The following is a 16878-nucleotide window of genomic DNA, read 5'->3' as shown; positions in this document are numbered from 1 at the left end:
AAATGCTGAGGAAAATACATAATCGGAGTAATAAAAAATAACCTGTACAGCATTATTAAAACCTGAGAAGACTTAATAACAAATTCAACATAAACAAAAGAAACTTCAGGAACCCACCCACTTCAGTTGAGGCAATTTTATGGCTAATTTGTTTCTGAAGCAAGGCAAATTGTTCTGTGCATATCCGCGTTGGGGTAATCAGAATGTGGTGCTGACTTCATAGTTCAATCCTCTTGCCCTCACTTCTCTTTTATTTTTTCACCTCTAATACAGCCTTTGAAAACTTTATATAGAAAAAAGTGAGGAGGGAAATGCAGAGAAGACGACTTTTAAAAATTTCCTTTCAAAATGGGTAGGTAGGACACTTGAAAGGGAAGAGAAAATACATGTGAAAATAATCCATTATGAAGAAAAGCTTTACCGATTATGATAAATGCTAGTTTTGAGGACATAAAATAAAAGAGATGTGACCAGATTTCTCTTCCAACAATGGAAGGCATATTGAAAGAAAGTTAGTAAATAGACTGTAGTCTTAAAACGTGTTTTAAAAAAATAGTGTGATGTGTGGTATTTTCTTATTACATTTTTTCAAAGCATTTTCACTATAATTCACTTTAGTCTTCACAACCACTCCGAGAGGTAGTTCGGGTGGGTCTTTCCTCTTGATCCATAGAGGCGAGATGGAGACACTGGGATAGGCCACAGGCGGGGCTGCAGTGCGACCGACCGTGGGGTCATTCCCAGATCAGGGCACCAGTCCTCCGGCTCCCAGCTCAGCTGCCTCTGGCCTCTGAGACCTCAGAGGCAGCCAAGAGAGAGGCTCCTGAGAGCAACTGCTTCCCTAGCCGTCCCTTTAGTAGCACATTATCATGCCCACACCTTGCAAGGAGAGCCAGCCGCCCTGAGGGAAATGTTAAGGTCCACGACGAGGTGGTGGCCAAAGGCACCGGCTTTGTGGCATCAGAGTGATCTGAGTTTGAATCCCCAGACCTTTCTTTACTGTGCATGACTTCAGGCAATCTCTCTGACCCTCAATTTCCTCACCTGGAGAGCCAGCATGCTTTGATTTATTCCCAGGGGCTTACTGACGATTAAATGATATAAAGCAATAAAGGTCTTAATTAGACTACTGCCTGGGTCGAAGAAAACACTGGTGACCTGGTGTCTAAAAGTATTGCCTCTGGGATGGAGAGATCACTGTCTCTAATGGCTTGGGGAATCTCCATCTGCAAAATGGGCGCAGTGTAGATCGCAGTCTCTTGGTAGCAAACATTACTTTGCAAACAAACCACAACAACCCCCTCCCCCACCTGCGCCGCCCAATTCTGAATGACCCTTGTTTTCAAAATGTGCGATCTGGAGGAACGGATCTGGAACCTAAAGAAATGTTATTATCAACCAGGGAAATTAAATAAGCGAGAGGGCAGACAAGGTGAGGTAAGGATGGGAGAAGGGATTAGCGAGGAAGCCTCAGTTCTCTTCAGAAAAGCTGCGGCTCCAGGAGCAGCCAGGTGAACCGCGCGCACCCACTGTTCCGCGGGTCTTCGCTGGGAGCCCCTAAAGTGACCCACCGAGACCCTGGTGGGACGCTGGGAAAGGAGCAGGAGGAAAAAGGGCGGGGAGAGCGGGTGAACTCTAAGGCTAGGGGCGGAGCTCTAGGGGAAGATCTACAGAAGCGCGAGGGGAGGGGCTGTGGCTTAGGGGCGGGATCAAGGGCGGGACCTCTCAGAGTTCCACGGCTGCGCGCGCCACGTCTCCCTTAGCCAGTGTGCAGGGGAGAGTCAGAGGGAGGGAAAAACCGAACGGGGCGGGAACTACCTCTTCTCGCGAGAGTTGGCGACGGCAGCGGCGGTGGCAGCGGCGTGTCCCTGAGAGTAGCGTGGGGGCGGGGAGGAGAGGCGGCGGCAGCGTCCGAGCTACGCCACACAGGGCCGGGGTGCTGGGTGCTGGAGCCAAGAGCGGGGTCGTGGCGGCGGTGGTGAGAAGAGCGAGGCGGAGGGGGGGGTGCCATGGCGGGACAGCAGTTCCAGTACGATGACAGCGGGAACACCTTCTTCTACTTCCTCACCTCATTCGTGGGGCTTATCGTGATCCCGGCCACATACTACCTCTGGCCCCGAGACCAGAATGCCGGTGAGTCTTGCCGGCAGCTGCCCGCGGACCCGCGCAGGCCCCGCCGGCCCTTCTGGGCCGCGCCGCCCCCGCCCAGCCCAGCCCAGCCCAGCCCCCAGCGTCGGGGTGATCATCAAGCCCGGCCGAGCCTAGCGTCCAGGCGTCCGCTGCTGGCGGGGCCCGGCTCGGCGGTGTTTCCCTCGGTTCCTCTCAGAGCTCCTCTCCATCCCCCGTTTCATTGTCTTTTTCAGGAGTTTCGCTTCGCTCCTTCTCACCCATTGTTCTGGGCGCTCCTTGCAGCCTCCTCCTGCCTCTTTGTCTTCTCTGCCTCTGATTTTATTGGTTATTTTTCTATATGGAGGGACTAGGATGGGATGGGGAGGATGGGAATTGGGAGGTGAGAGAAGAGTTGGCAAAGGAGGAAGCCGAATGTGCAGGCACAACTCCTGAGCCCCTTGGCCAGGGTCCTCTTCCCTCACACCCCTGTTTCCCTCTTGCAGCTGGCGCTCCAGATGTTTTGGGCACCGTCTGAGCTGGGTGGCATGCTTTGGACTCCCAACTGAGCTCGCCAATCGCCCCTCCCTCCGTCCCTTTCCCCTGTTGCTTTTTCATTTGTTCACTAACACGGTGGGGTTGGAAGCAATGCAGTTATTCCCCTTAGCAACAATAGGCTGTTCTCTATTTCCTTTTCTTTGGAGTTTCCTGTTTATGGCGGAAAAAGTGCAAGTATGAAGGATTAAGTCTAGTAGGTAGTTGTTAGGTAGCTGGTCCATTCGCTTTTAGTTCTACATCTTTTCACATTAAACACGTGGGATTAGAACACAAAGTAATATAGATTCTTTTCGAGGCATTTTATGTTGCACTGTACTAGGTTATATGACCAGTGATAATCTTAAAGCTGATGGAACTGCCAGGCCCTAATAGGTTATTTAACAGTAACTAGTAGGTTTTGAGTATTAACATTTAGGGAAAGCTTTCTGTTTCACAGGAGGTATGCTAACTTGGTTAAACATCTTCTCTGAAGTTGGGTGTGGTGGAAGTCTAGGTTGTCCAGGTTATATATTCTGTTTGGGGTAGATTGTTAACAGTGAAGCACCGAATCAGCTCAGAACTTGTTATGCTTTAAGACTGACTCAAATGCCCTGTAAAATTCTTGAGTTACATAATGGAATTAAATTGAGTTTAGGATAAATAACAAAGGATTCCATTTTTTAGTACATTTGATAGTTTAAATATCCATTAGGTGCAGAAATCTGCCCAAAGTTACCAGTTTTCTTATTCAGGGGATAGTTTATGAAAATTGGATTTTGGACTCTTGTGCCTTCTTTTCCTAAGTGTATTTAAATTTAAATGGGTTCTTTGGACAGTGGTTGTACATAAATGATTAAGTCTTAATATAGTAATGGTTTCCCTTATCTGCAAAACCTAGGCCATTCTAATAATTTTATTTTGAATTAAAAATGCATTTTTCAGTATAGTAGCTTATTTTCACTTAACCTTTGTGTGTGCATCTGGTTGTGTGGAAGACAAAAGGGTATTGGGAGAGTAGGTAGGTTTCGTTAGGATGTGTTACGAGAAGCTGCTGGTTTGGGAGATTAGTCATTTTAATCTACACTGGATTTCTGAAATTTGAAAGTCCTATTTTTGTGGTGGGTTTTATTTATGAAATTATGAAATTTGCCTGATAACTTACAGGCAAGTTATACTTGAGCTCCTTCAGCATATAGTTGGTCTTTGGAAAAGTGGTAGGGAATTAATAGTGACTGTAAGTTATGGCCTTCAAATGTCACTTTATTTAATCCTCTTAAAACACATTGGAGTAGGTCCTATTATTATTATCTCTATCCTTATGTGAAGAAACTGGAGTTTAGAGAGCTTAAGTAACTTTCTTCTTCGTGGTGGAGCCCAGTCTGCTTAGTTTAAAGTCCTCTCTTGTCTCCATATTGCCAGATAGAAAGGTGTTGATTTGCCCCTATTTTACATCTGGCTCTCTGCTTCAGGCTTGCCTTAGTAAGTGTGCATGTGTTGATGTATTTGTTTGGTTTTGCTCACAATTGCACTGTGAAAATTAAGGTGGACACTTAAATGCTATTCTAATCATCATGAAAATTGGTGGACTTGGACTATTTTTGTGTATCTACCATAATAGAGTTGTTTCTTTAGGATTACAGTGCTATTAAAAGGATGTTTTTATCATAATGACTTTTTTCTGAAGTTCAGTTTGCAATGTCTTGAATATCAAAGAGAAATCTTAGAATTAAGAGGTTCACCCAAAGCTCTGAAAAAGGTTTCTTTTTTTCAGAATGTTTGCAGCAAAATAATTTAGTGACTTGTGTCAACAGGAGGCTACTTAAAATCTTGATTCTTCTCACTTAGAAAATAGTCATTAATATGGCATATTAATTTGGAATATTAATTTGATTATTCGTGCTGTTTTAGACCCTTGAGGGCTTGTAAAGGTAGAGACACTGTACTGTCTTTCTGAAATCTTAACAATTCTGAAATACATATTTCCTCAAGGGTTTTGAATAAAGGATGTGGACCTGTAGTAGTATTTTTGATTAACACAACAGGTATTTTAATACTTGATTTTGAAGCTTATTTTATTTCATTTTCCTGTGAAACTCTAAGTAACCAAATACAAAAATGTCAGCGTAGGAGTTTGAATTTCAGAGTTCTTATGGCAGTCTTGACTTTTCAGAGATATTCTCTGTAGGAAACCATGAAAAAGTTTTCTTTGCCAGTAAGTATACATTTTTAAAGTCCAGTGTAAGTAATCTTTGTTTAGTTTTTTTAAAAAGATGATACATGTGGGTCTTTTAGTTTCAAGGTTTAGTTGTTTCATTGTTGCTTTTCTGGAATTATTGGGCTCTTGAGTCCATTAGCATGGCACCATTTCACAGATGGTAAGATCTAGGGTTTGCGAAATAAAAGTAGCTTGGTCATTGGCATATTTGATATGTTAATTGAAGTTATTCTATTATCCAGAACACTAATGGAATCCTTTTGCCTCGATTTTTGTCTAATCTGGGCTAAGTGCACTTACAATTTATACCCCTTTTAGTAGTTGAGGGATCCTATTTATCTTACTCTCCTGGTTGTTTGCAAATTGGCTGAATAAGTTGACTGAAATCTTTTCCACACCATTATGGACAAAAGCTCTGGATGAAGTAATAACAGACGGTTTAGATTTCCTTAAAACAGTGGTTCTCAACCCTGGGTCCACATTAGAATCACTTGGGGAGCTTTTAAAAACACTTTTACCCACCCCCAGATATTCTCATTTAATTGGTCTGGAGTGGGTGCTGTGTATTGGTTTTTTAAAAGGTCCCTATGTGATTGTAAATTGTAGCTAGCAAAGAGGAGAACTCCCTTGGTAGTGGTCTTTTGCTGGAGTTGTCATTTTGGGAGATGGTGTATTTTTATATGTGCTATTTGCTAAAAAACAAAAATCACTAATGCCTTAGCCTTTTTGTTTTACATAGTTAAGAAGCACTTATTGTAGAATAGTGCTGTAAAGTTCCTGTAGTTGAAAGCCGAATATATTTGTTAAAACAACGTTAATAATATAGGTTTACAATGGTATTTGATAAGAGAAAACTGCTTGTAATTATTAGAATTTCAAATAATCAAGAACATGCTTTTATTTGTCCCATAGGTGAAGGCTTATTGATCCTTTGAATTGAGATAAATTATATCATTACCTTTTCCAAGTTTTTGTTTTTTTTAACTCCTTGACCTTATTTTTTTAAAACTTATTTGACCTTACCCCTTATCTTACTTTTTCAAAACTGCCTGGTTTTGAAACCTGTCTGGATCTGCTGCTTTACTAATTGTGTGATCTTAGGCAAGTTATTTAACTTCTGTGTTTTTAGTTTACTCATCTATAAAATAGAGACAGTGAGTTATTTGTTTTACAGAAGTAAAGTAATGATTAAACAAATAGATATATTGTACTCAGGTTTTTTCCCCATGGTTTGAAAGGATTCATGAAACTTTAAAAAAAGTTGCATTTCTTTATTCTTTGCTTGCCCCCTCTCAAACAGTGTACAAGTGATTCAGCTTTCTGATGGCAATGTGAGTAGGAGTCCACTTTTAGTGCTTACTAGTGTAGTAAGAAAACTCTGAATTTGGAAAGTTAGAAGTTTTGGTTTTAAGTTCCAGCCCAGTCCCTGTTTTGTTATTTCTGAACTCAGTCTCATTTTCTAGGTATAATAATAATAATATGCCCTATAGGAAGTGATTATGAGAAGCAAAGCAATAAATGCATATAAACATGCTTGCAAAACCGAACACAGTGTAGAAATTCCTTCATTTAGTAGATATTTATAGGACATTAACTTTGTGCTAGATGCTGCTTCTAGGTGATGGATCAGATCTTTTCAGCACATATAACATTTTTCTTAATAAGTTGTGTATTTCTGCACTGTATATACACAGTGCAGAAAAGCACACACACGCAAAAACAGAACAGACATTGCTTGTAATCCCATCACCCAAAGGTAATGAAACATTTTGGTGTATGTACTTCTCTTTTTTTTCATCCTGTGGGGATGACTTTAAACATGGTCCTTCCTCTTGGTGGGGAAGGCCCTACACCCCCCTCCAGCTTGAGACAGATAATTGTGATTGTCCTCATCCCAGCTCTGCTGCTGTCCATTTGAATATTTGCTAGCCCCAGGTGGGTATGCTGAAAGCACTCACAATATCACTTTGAGCTAGACTCAGGTATTATCCCAATTTTACTAATGAGAAGACTAAGTCCTAGAGAAGGAAGCCAACGTACCTAAAGCCATATAGCCTCTAGTTGGAAGATTGGGTGTTGAATCCAAACCTATTTTAATGCTAGAGTTTCTCTTGTTAGCCGTTACTCTTATACTGCCTCCTATAATTAATATAACGCATTATAGTAAGTATTAAAATGGTAAGTGGAAAGTGCTGTGGGAGCACAGAAGAAGGAATGAATAATTCTGTTTGGGGATTTGGGTGTTTCATGCAGAGAAGGTGATTTGAGATAGGTCATAAAAGGTAAGTGGGGAAGTGTATTCCTTATGTAGGAGAAAGTATATGCAAAAGCATGGAGATGTTCAATAAATGGTAAAAATTTAATGTGCCCTTAAGAGTAAATCAGCCATTTTAGGAAGCTTATACTTTGTTTTGTAAGTTATTGGGTAAACAGTGGAAGTTTCTAAATAGTTAATGACCTGGTCAGTTTTGCCGTTTTAGGAAGCTTATATTTTATTTGTAAGATATTGGGTAAACAGTGGCGTTTTTAAAGTAGGGTAATGACTTGATCAGTTTTGCTTTTGTGGAGCATTGTGTGGAGAATGATTTGGCAGAAGAGGGTAGAAGGTGGTGGTTGCTGGGTAGGGAAGAACTAGATGGAGGAGGAGTCCATTTCAGAGGCTTATTAGTCCGTTGAAAGTAGGGGAATGGGCAGATTAGAAAGAGAATTCTAAGACAGCTTGGACTATTTATATGGAATATAGAAGTACCTTGGAGGGAATGAGAGAGTGGAGTACAGATTTTGAGTTTTCACTTATTTCTGTCTTTACTTATTTCTCCCTCTCTTAAAAGCTGTTTGGTGGGCGCCTGGGTGGCTCAGTCATTAAGCGTTTGCCTTCGGCTCAGGTCATGATCCCAGGGTCCTGGGATCGAATCCCACATCGGGCTCCCTGCTGGGTGGGAAGTCTGCTTCTCCCTCTCCCACTCCCCCTGCTTGTGTTCCCTCTCTCACTGTATCTCTCTCTGTCAAATAAATAAATAAAATCTTAAAAAAAAAAAGCTGTTTGGTGATTGGCCCAATAATAACCTACTTTTATCAGTTTTGGGATTGAGTGCAGGGAGAAAGATGGGGATGATCATTTTTATTTAAAATGAAATATTGGCCGTATTTATTGATTTACCTAGGTTTCTAATTACAGTGGAGTTGATTATCTGAAGCTCTTGTTGAGTGGATTTTAACAGAAAAAAACTGGCTGCTATCAGCTTTGTGTTCACAGGAGTATATTTTATGAATGTTCATATTTTATTTAGAGCATATATTCTTCCTAAGACTTTAGATCTTGAAGGGATACTAGAGATCTGAGAAGCTTGAGTCATTTTATTTATTTTTTTTTAGGATTATTTTTTTATTTGAGAGAGCAAGAGAGAGTATGAGCGGGGGCGGGGGTCGGGGTGTTTGAGAGGGAGACGCGAGGGGCTCCATCCCAGGACCCTGGGATCATGACTTGAGGGGAAGGCAGATGCTTCACCAACTGAGCCACCCAGGTGCCCCAGTTTGAGTCATTTTAAAATAAAGTCATTCCCCTCTGTGGTCTATCTGACAGAAAGGGGTATCAGACACATACTATATATGTACTTAAGTCCTACACAGTAGAGGGGACCAGCAGGCACGTTGGCAGTATGAATTATGGTACAACATTTAGGCTTTGTAGTTGTGACAAACATTGGATTAGTAAATGCATTGCGAACAATTGTTTTTATTTAAAGGTCATTTTGCATACTTGCTTGATCTTGGAAGAACCTGAAAAACAGAGATAGGCTTATTTTCATTTCCTCAGCTATTTGTTCCCTTAGTCATACTTTTTATTTAGACATAGAAGAGGTCACAACAAATATATCTATATTGTAATTGGACTTCATTTTAAAGAATGTTTCCTGTTGTCAGACTATCTACACCATCTCACCATCACATTGTTTCTTTGAAAAGTGTTACTGGTTTTTCATTCTCTTAAGAAGGTGTTTCTTACATTTTGAGAATTGTGTTTGTGTCAGTATGGATGGAAGGGATTTTCTCATGTAGACACCAGATTTTTTTGGCTTTAGGTTTTTTGCTTGTTTAGTTAAATCTAGTAGTTATTGATTGAGCCTTCACTGTTTGCCTATACAGGGAGGGCAGACGATAAGAATATGAATGCAGTGTAAATCTTGTTTAAAGATTTTATTTTGATAGAGTTTGTAATCTAGGTAGGGTGGGAGGATTAGGATTAGACAAATACATGAATTACTATATCCAGAGCACAACAAAGGAAATGTAAGAAAAGTGAAAACAAGTGCTGTGGAAGTTAGCTAGATTAAGTATTTACATCTGATTGGGAATGATAGTGGGGATTTAGAGGTATTTTGACTAAACTATTAAAGGATAAGACAGATTTAATGGGTAGAATGGTGGGGTTGGTAGTGCAAAGAAATCACATGAGGGAGGCACCTGGCTGGCTCAGTTGGTTCAGCATGTGACTCTTGATCTCAGAGTCATGAGTTTGAAGCCCATGTTGGGTGTAGAGATTACTTAAAAATAAAATCTTAAATAAAAAAAAATCACATGAGGAAAAGTACAGAGGCTGGAAAGCATGGAACGTATTCAAAGTACAGATCAGTTGAAGCAGAATTCATTCAGTGAATAAGTGAGAAAAGGCCGGAAAAGTTGATTTAAGTCATATGGTGGAGAATCTTATGCCTAGCTGAAGAGTTTATGTGTGATTTGGTTGACAGTATGTCATTTTTGGACATTTTGGAATGTATTTTTACAGTTGTGGTGTATATGAATTAATGTAATAACATCTCATAGAATGAGAAAGAACAGAGATTAAGAAGCAGACAGGCGATAATGAGGGCCTGAACGGTGGTTGTGGCAATAGGAAGATAAGTGACATACTTGAGATGTTACTGAGGTGGAATCTTTCTTTCTTTCTTTTTTTTTTTTAATTATGTTGGTAAAGTACATATAATGTAAAATTTATAGTTTTAGCCATTTTAAATGAACAATTCAATAACATTAATTACATTTACAATGTTGTGCAACCATCACTGCTGTTTACATTTTTCATCACCCCAAACTCTACCTATTGAGCAGTAACTCCCCATTCTTTCTTTCCTCCAGCGCCTGAAAAACTCTAATTTATTCTTTGTCTCTGTACATTTGCCTATTCTAGATATCTCATGTAAGTGGAATCATACAATATTTGACCTTTTGTGTCCAGCTTATTTCATTTAGCATAATGTTTTCAGGATTCATCCATGTTGTAGTATGTATCAGAACTTCATTCTTTTTATGGCTGAGTAATATTCCATTGTATGGATATGCCACATTTTTATTCACCTTTTGATGAACACTTGGGTTGTTTCCCCTCTTTGTCTATTGTGAATAATGCTGTAGTGAACATTGCCATACAGGTATCTGTTTAAGTGCTTATTTTCAGTTCTTTTGGGTATATTCCTAGGAGTGGAATTGCCAGGTCATATGGTAATTCTATGTTTAGCTTTTTGAGGAACTGCCAAACTGTTTACCACAGTAGCTGCACCATTTACATTTCTACCAGCAGCATACATGGGTTCCAATTTCTGCATATCCTCTTCAACACTTATTTTTCATTTTTAAAAAATTATAGCCATTGTAATAGATGTGATGAAGTGGTATTTCACTATGGTTTTGATTCACATTTCCCTAGTGGCTAATGATGTTGAGCATCATTTCATTTGTCTGTTGGCCATTTGTGTACGTTCGTTGGAGAAATGTCCATTCAAATCCTTTGCCCATTTTTAAATTGAGTTGTTAATCTTTTTTTGTTGACTTGAAGTTGTTCTTCATATATTCTGGATATGAATCCCTTATTAAATACATGGCTTGAAAATATTTTCTTCCATTCTGTAGATTGTCTTTTCACTTTCTTTTTTTTTTTTTTAAAGATTTTATTTATTTATTCATGAGAGACAGAGAGAGAGAGGGAGAGAGAGAAGCAGAGGGAGAAGCAGGCTCCCAAGGAGCAGGGAGCCCGATGTGGGACTCGATCCCAAGACCCTGGGATCATGACCTGAGCCGAAGGCAGACGCTTAACCATCTGAGCCACCCAGGCGCCCTGTCTTTTCACTTTCTTGATTATGTCCTTTGATGCACCAAAGTTTTTAATTTTGATGAAGTTCAATTTATTTTATCTTTTATTGCTTGTGTTCTTGTTGTCATATCTAAGAATCCGTTGCAAATCCAAGGTTGTGAAAATTTATCCCTATATTTTTTTGTAAGAGAATTACGGTTTAGGTGTTGAGTTGTGTAAGTTCTTTATATTTTGGATATTAACCCCTTGTTGGATATATCATTTGCAGATGTCTTCTCCCATTTAGTAGGTTGCATTTCCTTTTTGTTGGTTTTCTTTGCTGTGCAAAAGCTTTTTATTTTGGTGTAGTCCCAATAGTTTATTTTCACTTTTGTTTTCCTCGTCCTATATCTATTCTTTAGTGATTATTTGCTATTCCTTTGTACCATTTGTAACTGTAGGCAAGTTACTTAACTTCTCAGAGCCTCAGTTTTTTAAGTATAATACGTACATATATATCCCCAGGGTTATTAGGACATCTTAATGAGAAAATTCATGCATTTAACAAATATTTATTAGGCACGTACTATTTGCCAGGCATTGTGTTAGGCAGTGGAATGTGGGGTCAGCAATGTAGATGGGATCTCTGTTCTCTTGAAGTTTATGTCCTAGTGTGGGGGAGATGATTGACATACTACATGTAAACAGTAAAATATTAGATGGTGATATATACTGTATAGAGAAGTAGGATATTTAGAGAAAGTCTTCTTGGGAATGTTCCTTCAAGCCAAGTGAGGTAAGGAAGCCAGTCATTCAGAGATCTGAATTGGGTGGGAAAAGCCTATAACTGGCTGGCTGAACAGTTGTTTGTGTACAAGAGCCTTTAAGCCAAAAACAAGTTGGTCATATTCCATGAATAGAGAAGACCAGAGTGGCAGGAGTTTGCCAGGTGAGGAGAATAATCTGGGATAAAGTCAGAGAGGGAGCTGGGGTGCAGAGCATGGTAAGCCAGGGTAAGAAGCTTGGATTTTATTTTAAGTTCAATGGGAAGCTATTGAAGGTTTTTAAGCAGAGAAGAGACAAGATCTTGACTTAATATTCTCCTACTTCTTAATGAGATGAAAATAGTTTTTGGCCATCTTGCTTATTTATCCTTTTACAGACGATGTCTTTTCTACTTCAAATATTTAATTAAAAAATTTTAGTTGCATATTTAAAAAATCACATACTATAAAATATCATACAGATGGTTCCGGGTCATAATGGTTCAATTTATGATTTTTGGACTGTAAAGTATGAAATTGGTACACATTCAGTGGAAACTGTGCTTCGAATTTTGAATTTTGGTCTTTTTCTGGGCTGGCGATACGTGGTACAGTACTCTCATGATGCTGGGCAGCAGTGAACCACAGCTCCCAGTCAGCTATGTGATCATGGGGGTAACGACTGACACACTAACAACCATTCCATACTATATGCCCATTCTGTTTTTTACTTTTGGTACAGCATTTAGTAAGTTACCTAGGTTTCCTTCTTGTGTGTAGGTGGCAGATGAACCCAAGTTTCTGAAACCTTCCAATTTAGATAATCTGTGATTGTGTGCACTGGTGGTGGTGAGTAGTGTTTAGTCAGTCCTCTATCCATCCCAAATCCAAATGGTTCTGACCTCACCTTGAGAATGACACATTTTGGCTACCTATTCAGATTCAAGTTAAGATCGTAACAGAAGCTTTAGTTTCTCTTAGTGTATTTTGAGATTAGGATGATTTTAGGAGAGCTATAGTTTTGGTGGTCTAGAGCAGTGATTCTCAATTTTTCACTAACAAATTATCATTCTCATGCCTCTCCTCTTTTGCAGCATTCTGGGAACCAAACCGCACTATTATAGTAAAATGTGTTTTCCTATTTTTTAAAATTAATAAAACAAAATTGTCCCAACAGTGGGTGAGCCAGTATCATCATGGTGAGGTAATATAGTCTCAACTAGCAGCAGAAAGACTTTGGGTAGCTAGAAAACTGATGTATAATGTCTTTTAGACTTTTTGGATTATTGAATATAACCTTTTAACTCTTGGTACTATTTTCTTGGACCCCCTTAGGGATTTAGGAATAGTTTTAGTAGTCACTGAATTTTGGAAAAAGAAGTGTGGTACTTTTTTCTTTTAAATAAATCATGTTCTGTCTATATCATTTAGCCTTGTTAATTTAAGTAATCTATATTATAAAGCATTCCAAAATTTCTCAGTGATTTTTATAATTTTCACAATATCAAAATATATGTTGATATATTTATTTGAACTGAAAAATGAAGTCATACTATTTTTTTGACCAAGTTTGATTTGTCTAATTGATTTAATTAAAATGAGGGCTGCCTTTGCCAAATTGATTATATAGGGTATATTTTCTATAAATTGAATGATTCAAGGTAATCTGCAGCTTCCAAGTTTTAACAAAATATACTTAAATTAGAAGATAAAGCTATTTTGTCTAATGTGTTGGATTGGCAAAAATGTACTTTTCATTTTTAAAAATAAGTTTTGGTATTTATGGGATATTTATAAGCTTAGAAGTGACAGCATAGCAGATACTTTACTCTCATTTTAGTAATTTATCAACTTAAAATATTTATGTTGTCTTGATAACACCAAAAAAGTAGCAGCAAATTTTAACATCTAAAAGTTTATAGATGTCAAACCTGAGTATGATAAACTTACTGATGTTCTTTGGCAGTATGTGCTAAAGCATTTAGAGGTGAGACATCTTGATGTCTGCAGTTTACAGGAAGATAGTTCAGATAAAAAAGAGTGGGAGGGGAAAAAGGAAACTAGAGGTAAGGCTGAGAGTTGCAAAACGTTAACATTTGGTGAAAGGTACTGTTCATTGTAATATTTTTTCAACTTTTCTGAAGGTTTGAAGATTTTCAAAATAGAAAGTTAGGAAAAACTTAATAGTCATGGGGAATAAAAAATTAATTTTAAGAGGCATTTGTCAGTATCATAAGAAATGACTTACCAGGATAAAAATATGTTACATTAGGATAAAATGTGGGGGAAGTAAAATGAGGGGTTGGCTTGTACATGAAGTTTTGTAAATGGATGATGGTGGCTATGAAATTGCTGTGGTATTTAGATTTCATTGGTGTGTTTAAAAGTGATGGAACTATTTTATTTTAAAATGTCAACTCCATGTCAAAAATGACATCTTTTGCCACTCTTCAGACTTCTGATAAAAAATTTGAGATGCCAAATTAGAAATCTACAAGTAGATAATATGATTTTTAAAAATTCTTTTTGCTGGGCGCCTGGGTGGCTCAGTCATTAAGCGTCTGCCTTCGGCTCAGGTCATGATCCCAGGGTCCTGGGATTGAGTCCCACATCGGGCTCCCTGCTCGGCGGGAAGCCTGCTTCTCCCTCTCCCACTCCCCCGGCTTGTGTTCCTGCTCTCGCTATCTCTCTCTGCTAAATAAGTAAATAAAATCTTTAAAAATAAATAAATAAAAATTCTTTTTGCTGTAATCAGGCAGACAGGTTTGAAGACTTTGGTTCTGGCTAGCATTCTTCAGTTCTTTGGCTCAAGGAATATGGTGCTAAGGGTTCACTCAGATATACTACACTCTGGCAGATTGTTCTGGCATGGACAGATGGCTGTGACTATTTTAGCAAAGACATTGTATAGCTTATGAAGCACAACCATAATAACCTTCCCCCAAACCTGTACTATTTCCACAGACATAAAAACTTTGTTCAGCTGCTGAGAGCAATCATAATGTTATATTGTTTTTAAACCACAGAATTGTTTTACAACTTTGTTAATTTCCTTTTTCTATAAATGTGGATGATTTCTTTAAAAACTATAAGTTAATGGTATTATTAATATAATTTTTACTGGCCATGACACTAGTAATTCTACAAACTAGAAGTTTATAAATGAACTTTTTTTTTTTTTTAATTCTAAGTGTCTTCTAAAAAACTGCCTGGAAAGACTTCACTTGTGATACTTACTTTGACTTGAGGTCATTCATATAGAGATTTGGAATTTGTATTTAGTTGTGCTGGAAATCTAAATGCCAGTGTGTTACTGTGTAAACTATAGCTTGTAGTACTTATTGGTTGACTTCAGTATTATCCTAAAAAGTTAAGATATAAGTTTTGGATTGGAAGAGTGAGGCATAAAATGTACATGTACACATTGTGAAAAACTACGGGGCTGAAAACCATGTGTACTTTTTTTTGGCCAGAGACATTGGGAGAATATCATTCCTTTGAATAGATCAAGCCATCTGGTTAATAGAAACTTCAGCATTGTTCTTATAACTTTGTCAAACATTTCCTTGGTTTTATAGTTGAAAATGGAAGACTGTGGAGGCTTAATTTAATGAAATACAGATTAAAAAATCACTGGTGATACTTTCAAAAGTGTCCATAATTTAACCATGAAAATAAAAAAATTAACATTACTCCACTTCATTCTCAGACCCTGTTTAAGTTTCGTCTCAGTGAAGTTCTTTATAGCAAAAGATCCAGTTCAGAATCACACATGACATTTAGTTGACATGTTTCTTTAATCTCCTTCAGTCTGGAACAGTTCTTCAGCTTGTTGACTTTGAAGATTATAGGCCAATTATTTTGTAGAATGAAACTGCGGGTTGTCTGGTGTTTTCTCATGATTAGATTCAGATTATATATCTTAGGCAGGAATTTTACAAAACTGATTCTGTGTGTCTCTTATTGTATTCTGTCAAATCGTATATGGTTGCATTTTGTCCCATTGCTGTTGATGTTCACTGATCACTTGATTAAGATAATGTCTGCCAGGCTTTCTATAATAGTTTCCTATTGCTGCTGTAACAGATTACTACAACCTTAATGGCTTATTACAACACAAATGTATTTTCTTACAGTTCAGCAGGCTGGAAGTCCAAAATCAATTTCACCGGGGTAATCATGGAGTTGGTAGAACTGGTTCTTCTTGGAAGCTCTAGAGTTGAGTCTGTTTTCTTGCCTTATTTAGCTTCTAGAGACAGCCTGTGTTCCTTGACTTATGACTCTTCCCTCCATCTTCAGAGGACATCACTCCAACATCTGCTCCCATTATCATATCACCTTCTTTGTCTTCAACCCTCCTGCCTCCTCCTTTTAAGGATCCCTGTGATTATATTGTGCCCATCCAGATAACGTAGGATACATCTCCCCATCTCATCTTAATTTAGTTGGATCTGTAAAGTCTTTTTTGCTTTGTAAGATAATGTATTCACCGGTTCAGGATATTAGGATGTGGACATTTTGGGTGGCAGTTGTTCAGCCTACCATATTTTCCCACTGTAAAATTATTCTTTTCCCTTTTGTAATATTTTGTGGAAAGACACTTGGATCCCTTGTTCTTGTTAGTGGAGAGTAGTGGTATTTAGAAACTAGATCTGGGTGTTGATGTGCTCACTGCTATTGATCTTGCACACTGCTCCTAGGCTCCCTTAGTAGTGTTAGGGAATATATATGTATAGAATACATCTGTATTTCTACACGGAAAGATATTAGTTCATACCGAAATCTTTAATTCCAATTCAGTACCACAGGATTCGTTATTTTCGATTTTTTCATATGTGTAACTCCCTTCTCTGACAGTGAAAAACTGACCCCAGTTATCTTTTATATGTTAACTTATTTGATCAGTCCCCCTGCATATTACCAGTCTCCTTTGCTGTCACTACCCCTTCCCGTATATGGATCCATTGTCATCACACCTGGTTCTGATACCTCCTACCACATACCTCTCCTATGTGGGTGCTTTCCTCAAAGCCTGGTGGTAACAGGGTAGTTGGAGTTCTTACTTACATGGTGGCTTTGGAGCATTCTGTTATATGCAGAGTTCTTTTACTTATCTAACATCTCATCTAACATCTCATTTAAGCACTGCAGTTTTGTTGTTTCTAGTATTGTGAAAAAATTTCTATTTA

General features: G+C 38.4%; 1 protein-coding gene across 3 annotated transcripts in view; it reads left to right on the top strand.

Annotated features, from left to right (window-relative positions):
* Window positions 1-1849: 1849 nt before the first annotated feature.
* Window positions 1850-16878, top strand: part of SEC63 (SEC63 homolog, protein translocation regulator) — a 70544-nt gene continuing 55515 nt past the window's right edge. Inside the window, exon 1 of one of the 3 annotated variants that reach the window (XM_073893737.1) lies at window positions 1850-2133. In XM_073893737.1, the coding sequence (XP_073749838.1) occupies window positions 2010-2133 (124 nt within the window). In that variant the 5' untranslated portion in view covers window positions 1850-2009. The remainder of the gene's footprint in view (window positions 2134-16878) is intronic. The other 2 variants (XM_073893736.1, XM_025863470.2) reach the window with 2 other exon arrangements.

The sequence above is a fragment of the Callorhinus ursinus genome, unplaced genomic scaffold (assembly GCF_003265705.2).
Source record: "Callorhinus ursinus isolate GAN/ISIS: 27379988/994484 unplaced genomic scaffold, GSC_fseal_2.0 scaffold6, whole genome shotgun sequence".
NCBI classification, from domain to species: domain Eukaryota; kingdom Metazoa; phylum Chordata; class Mammalia; order Carnivora; family Otariidae; genus Callorhinus; species Callorhinus ursinus.
The sequence above is the reverse complement of the archived record's forward strand: the minus strand, read 5'-3'. Positions and strand labels throughout refer to the sequence as shown.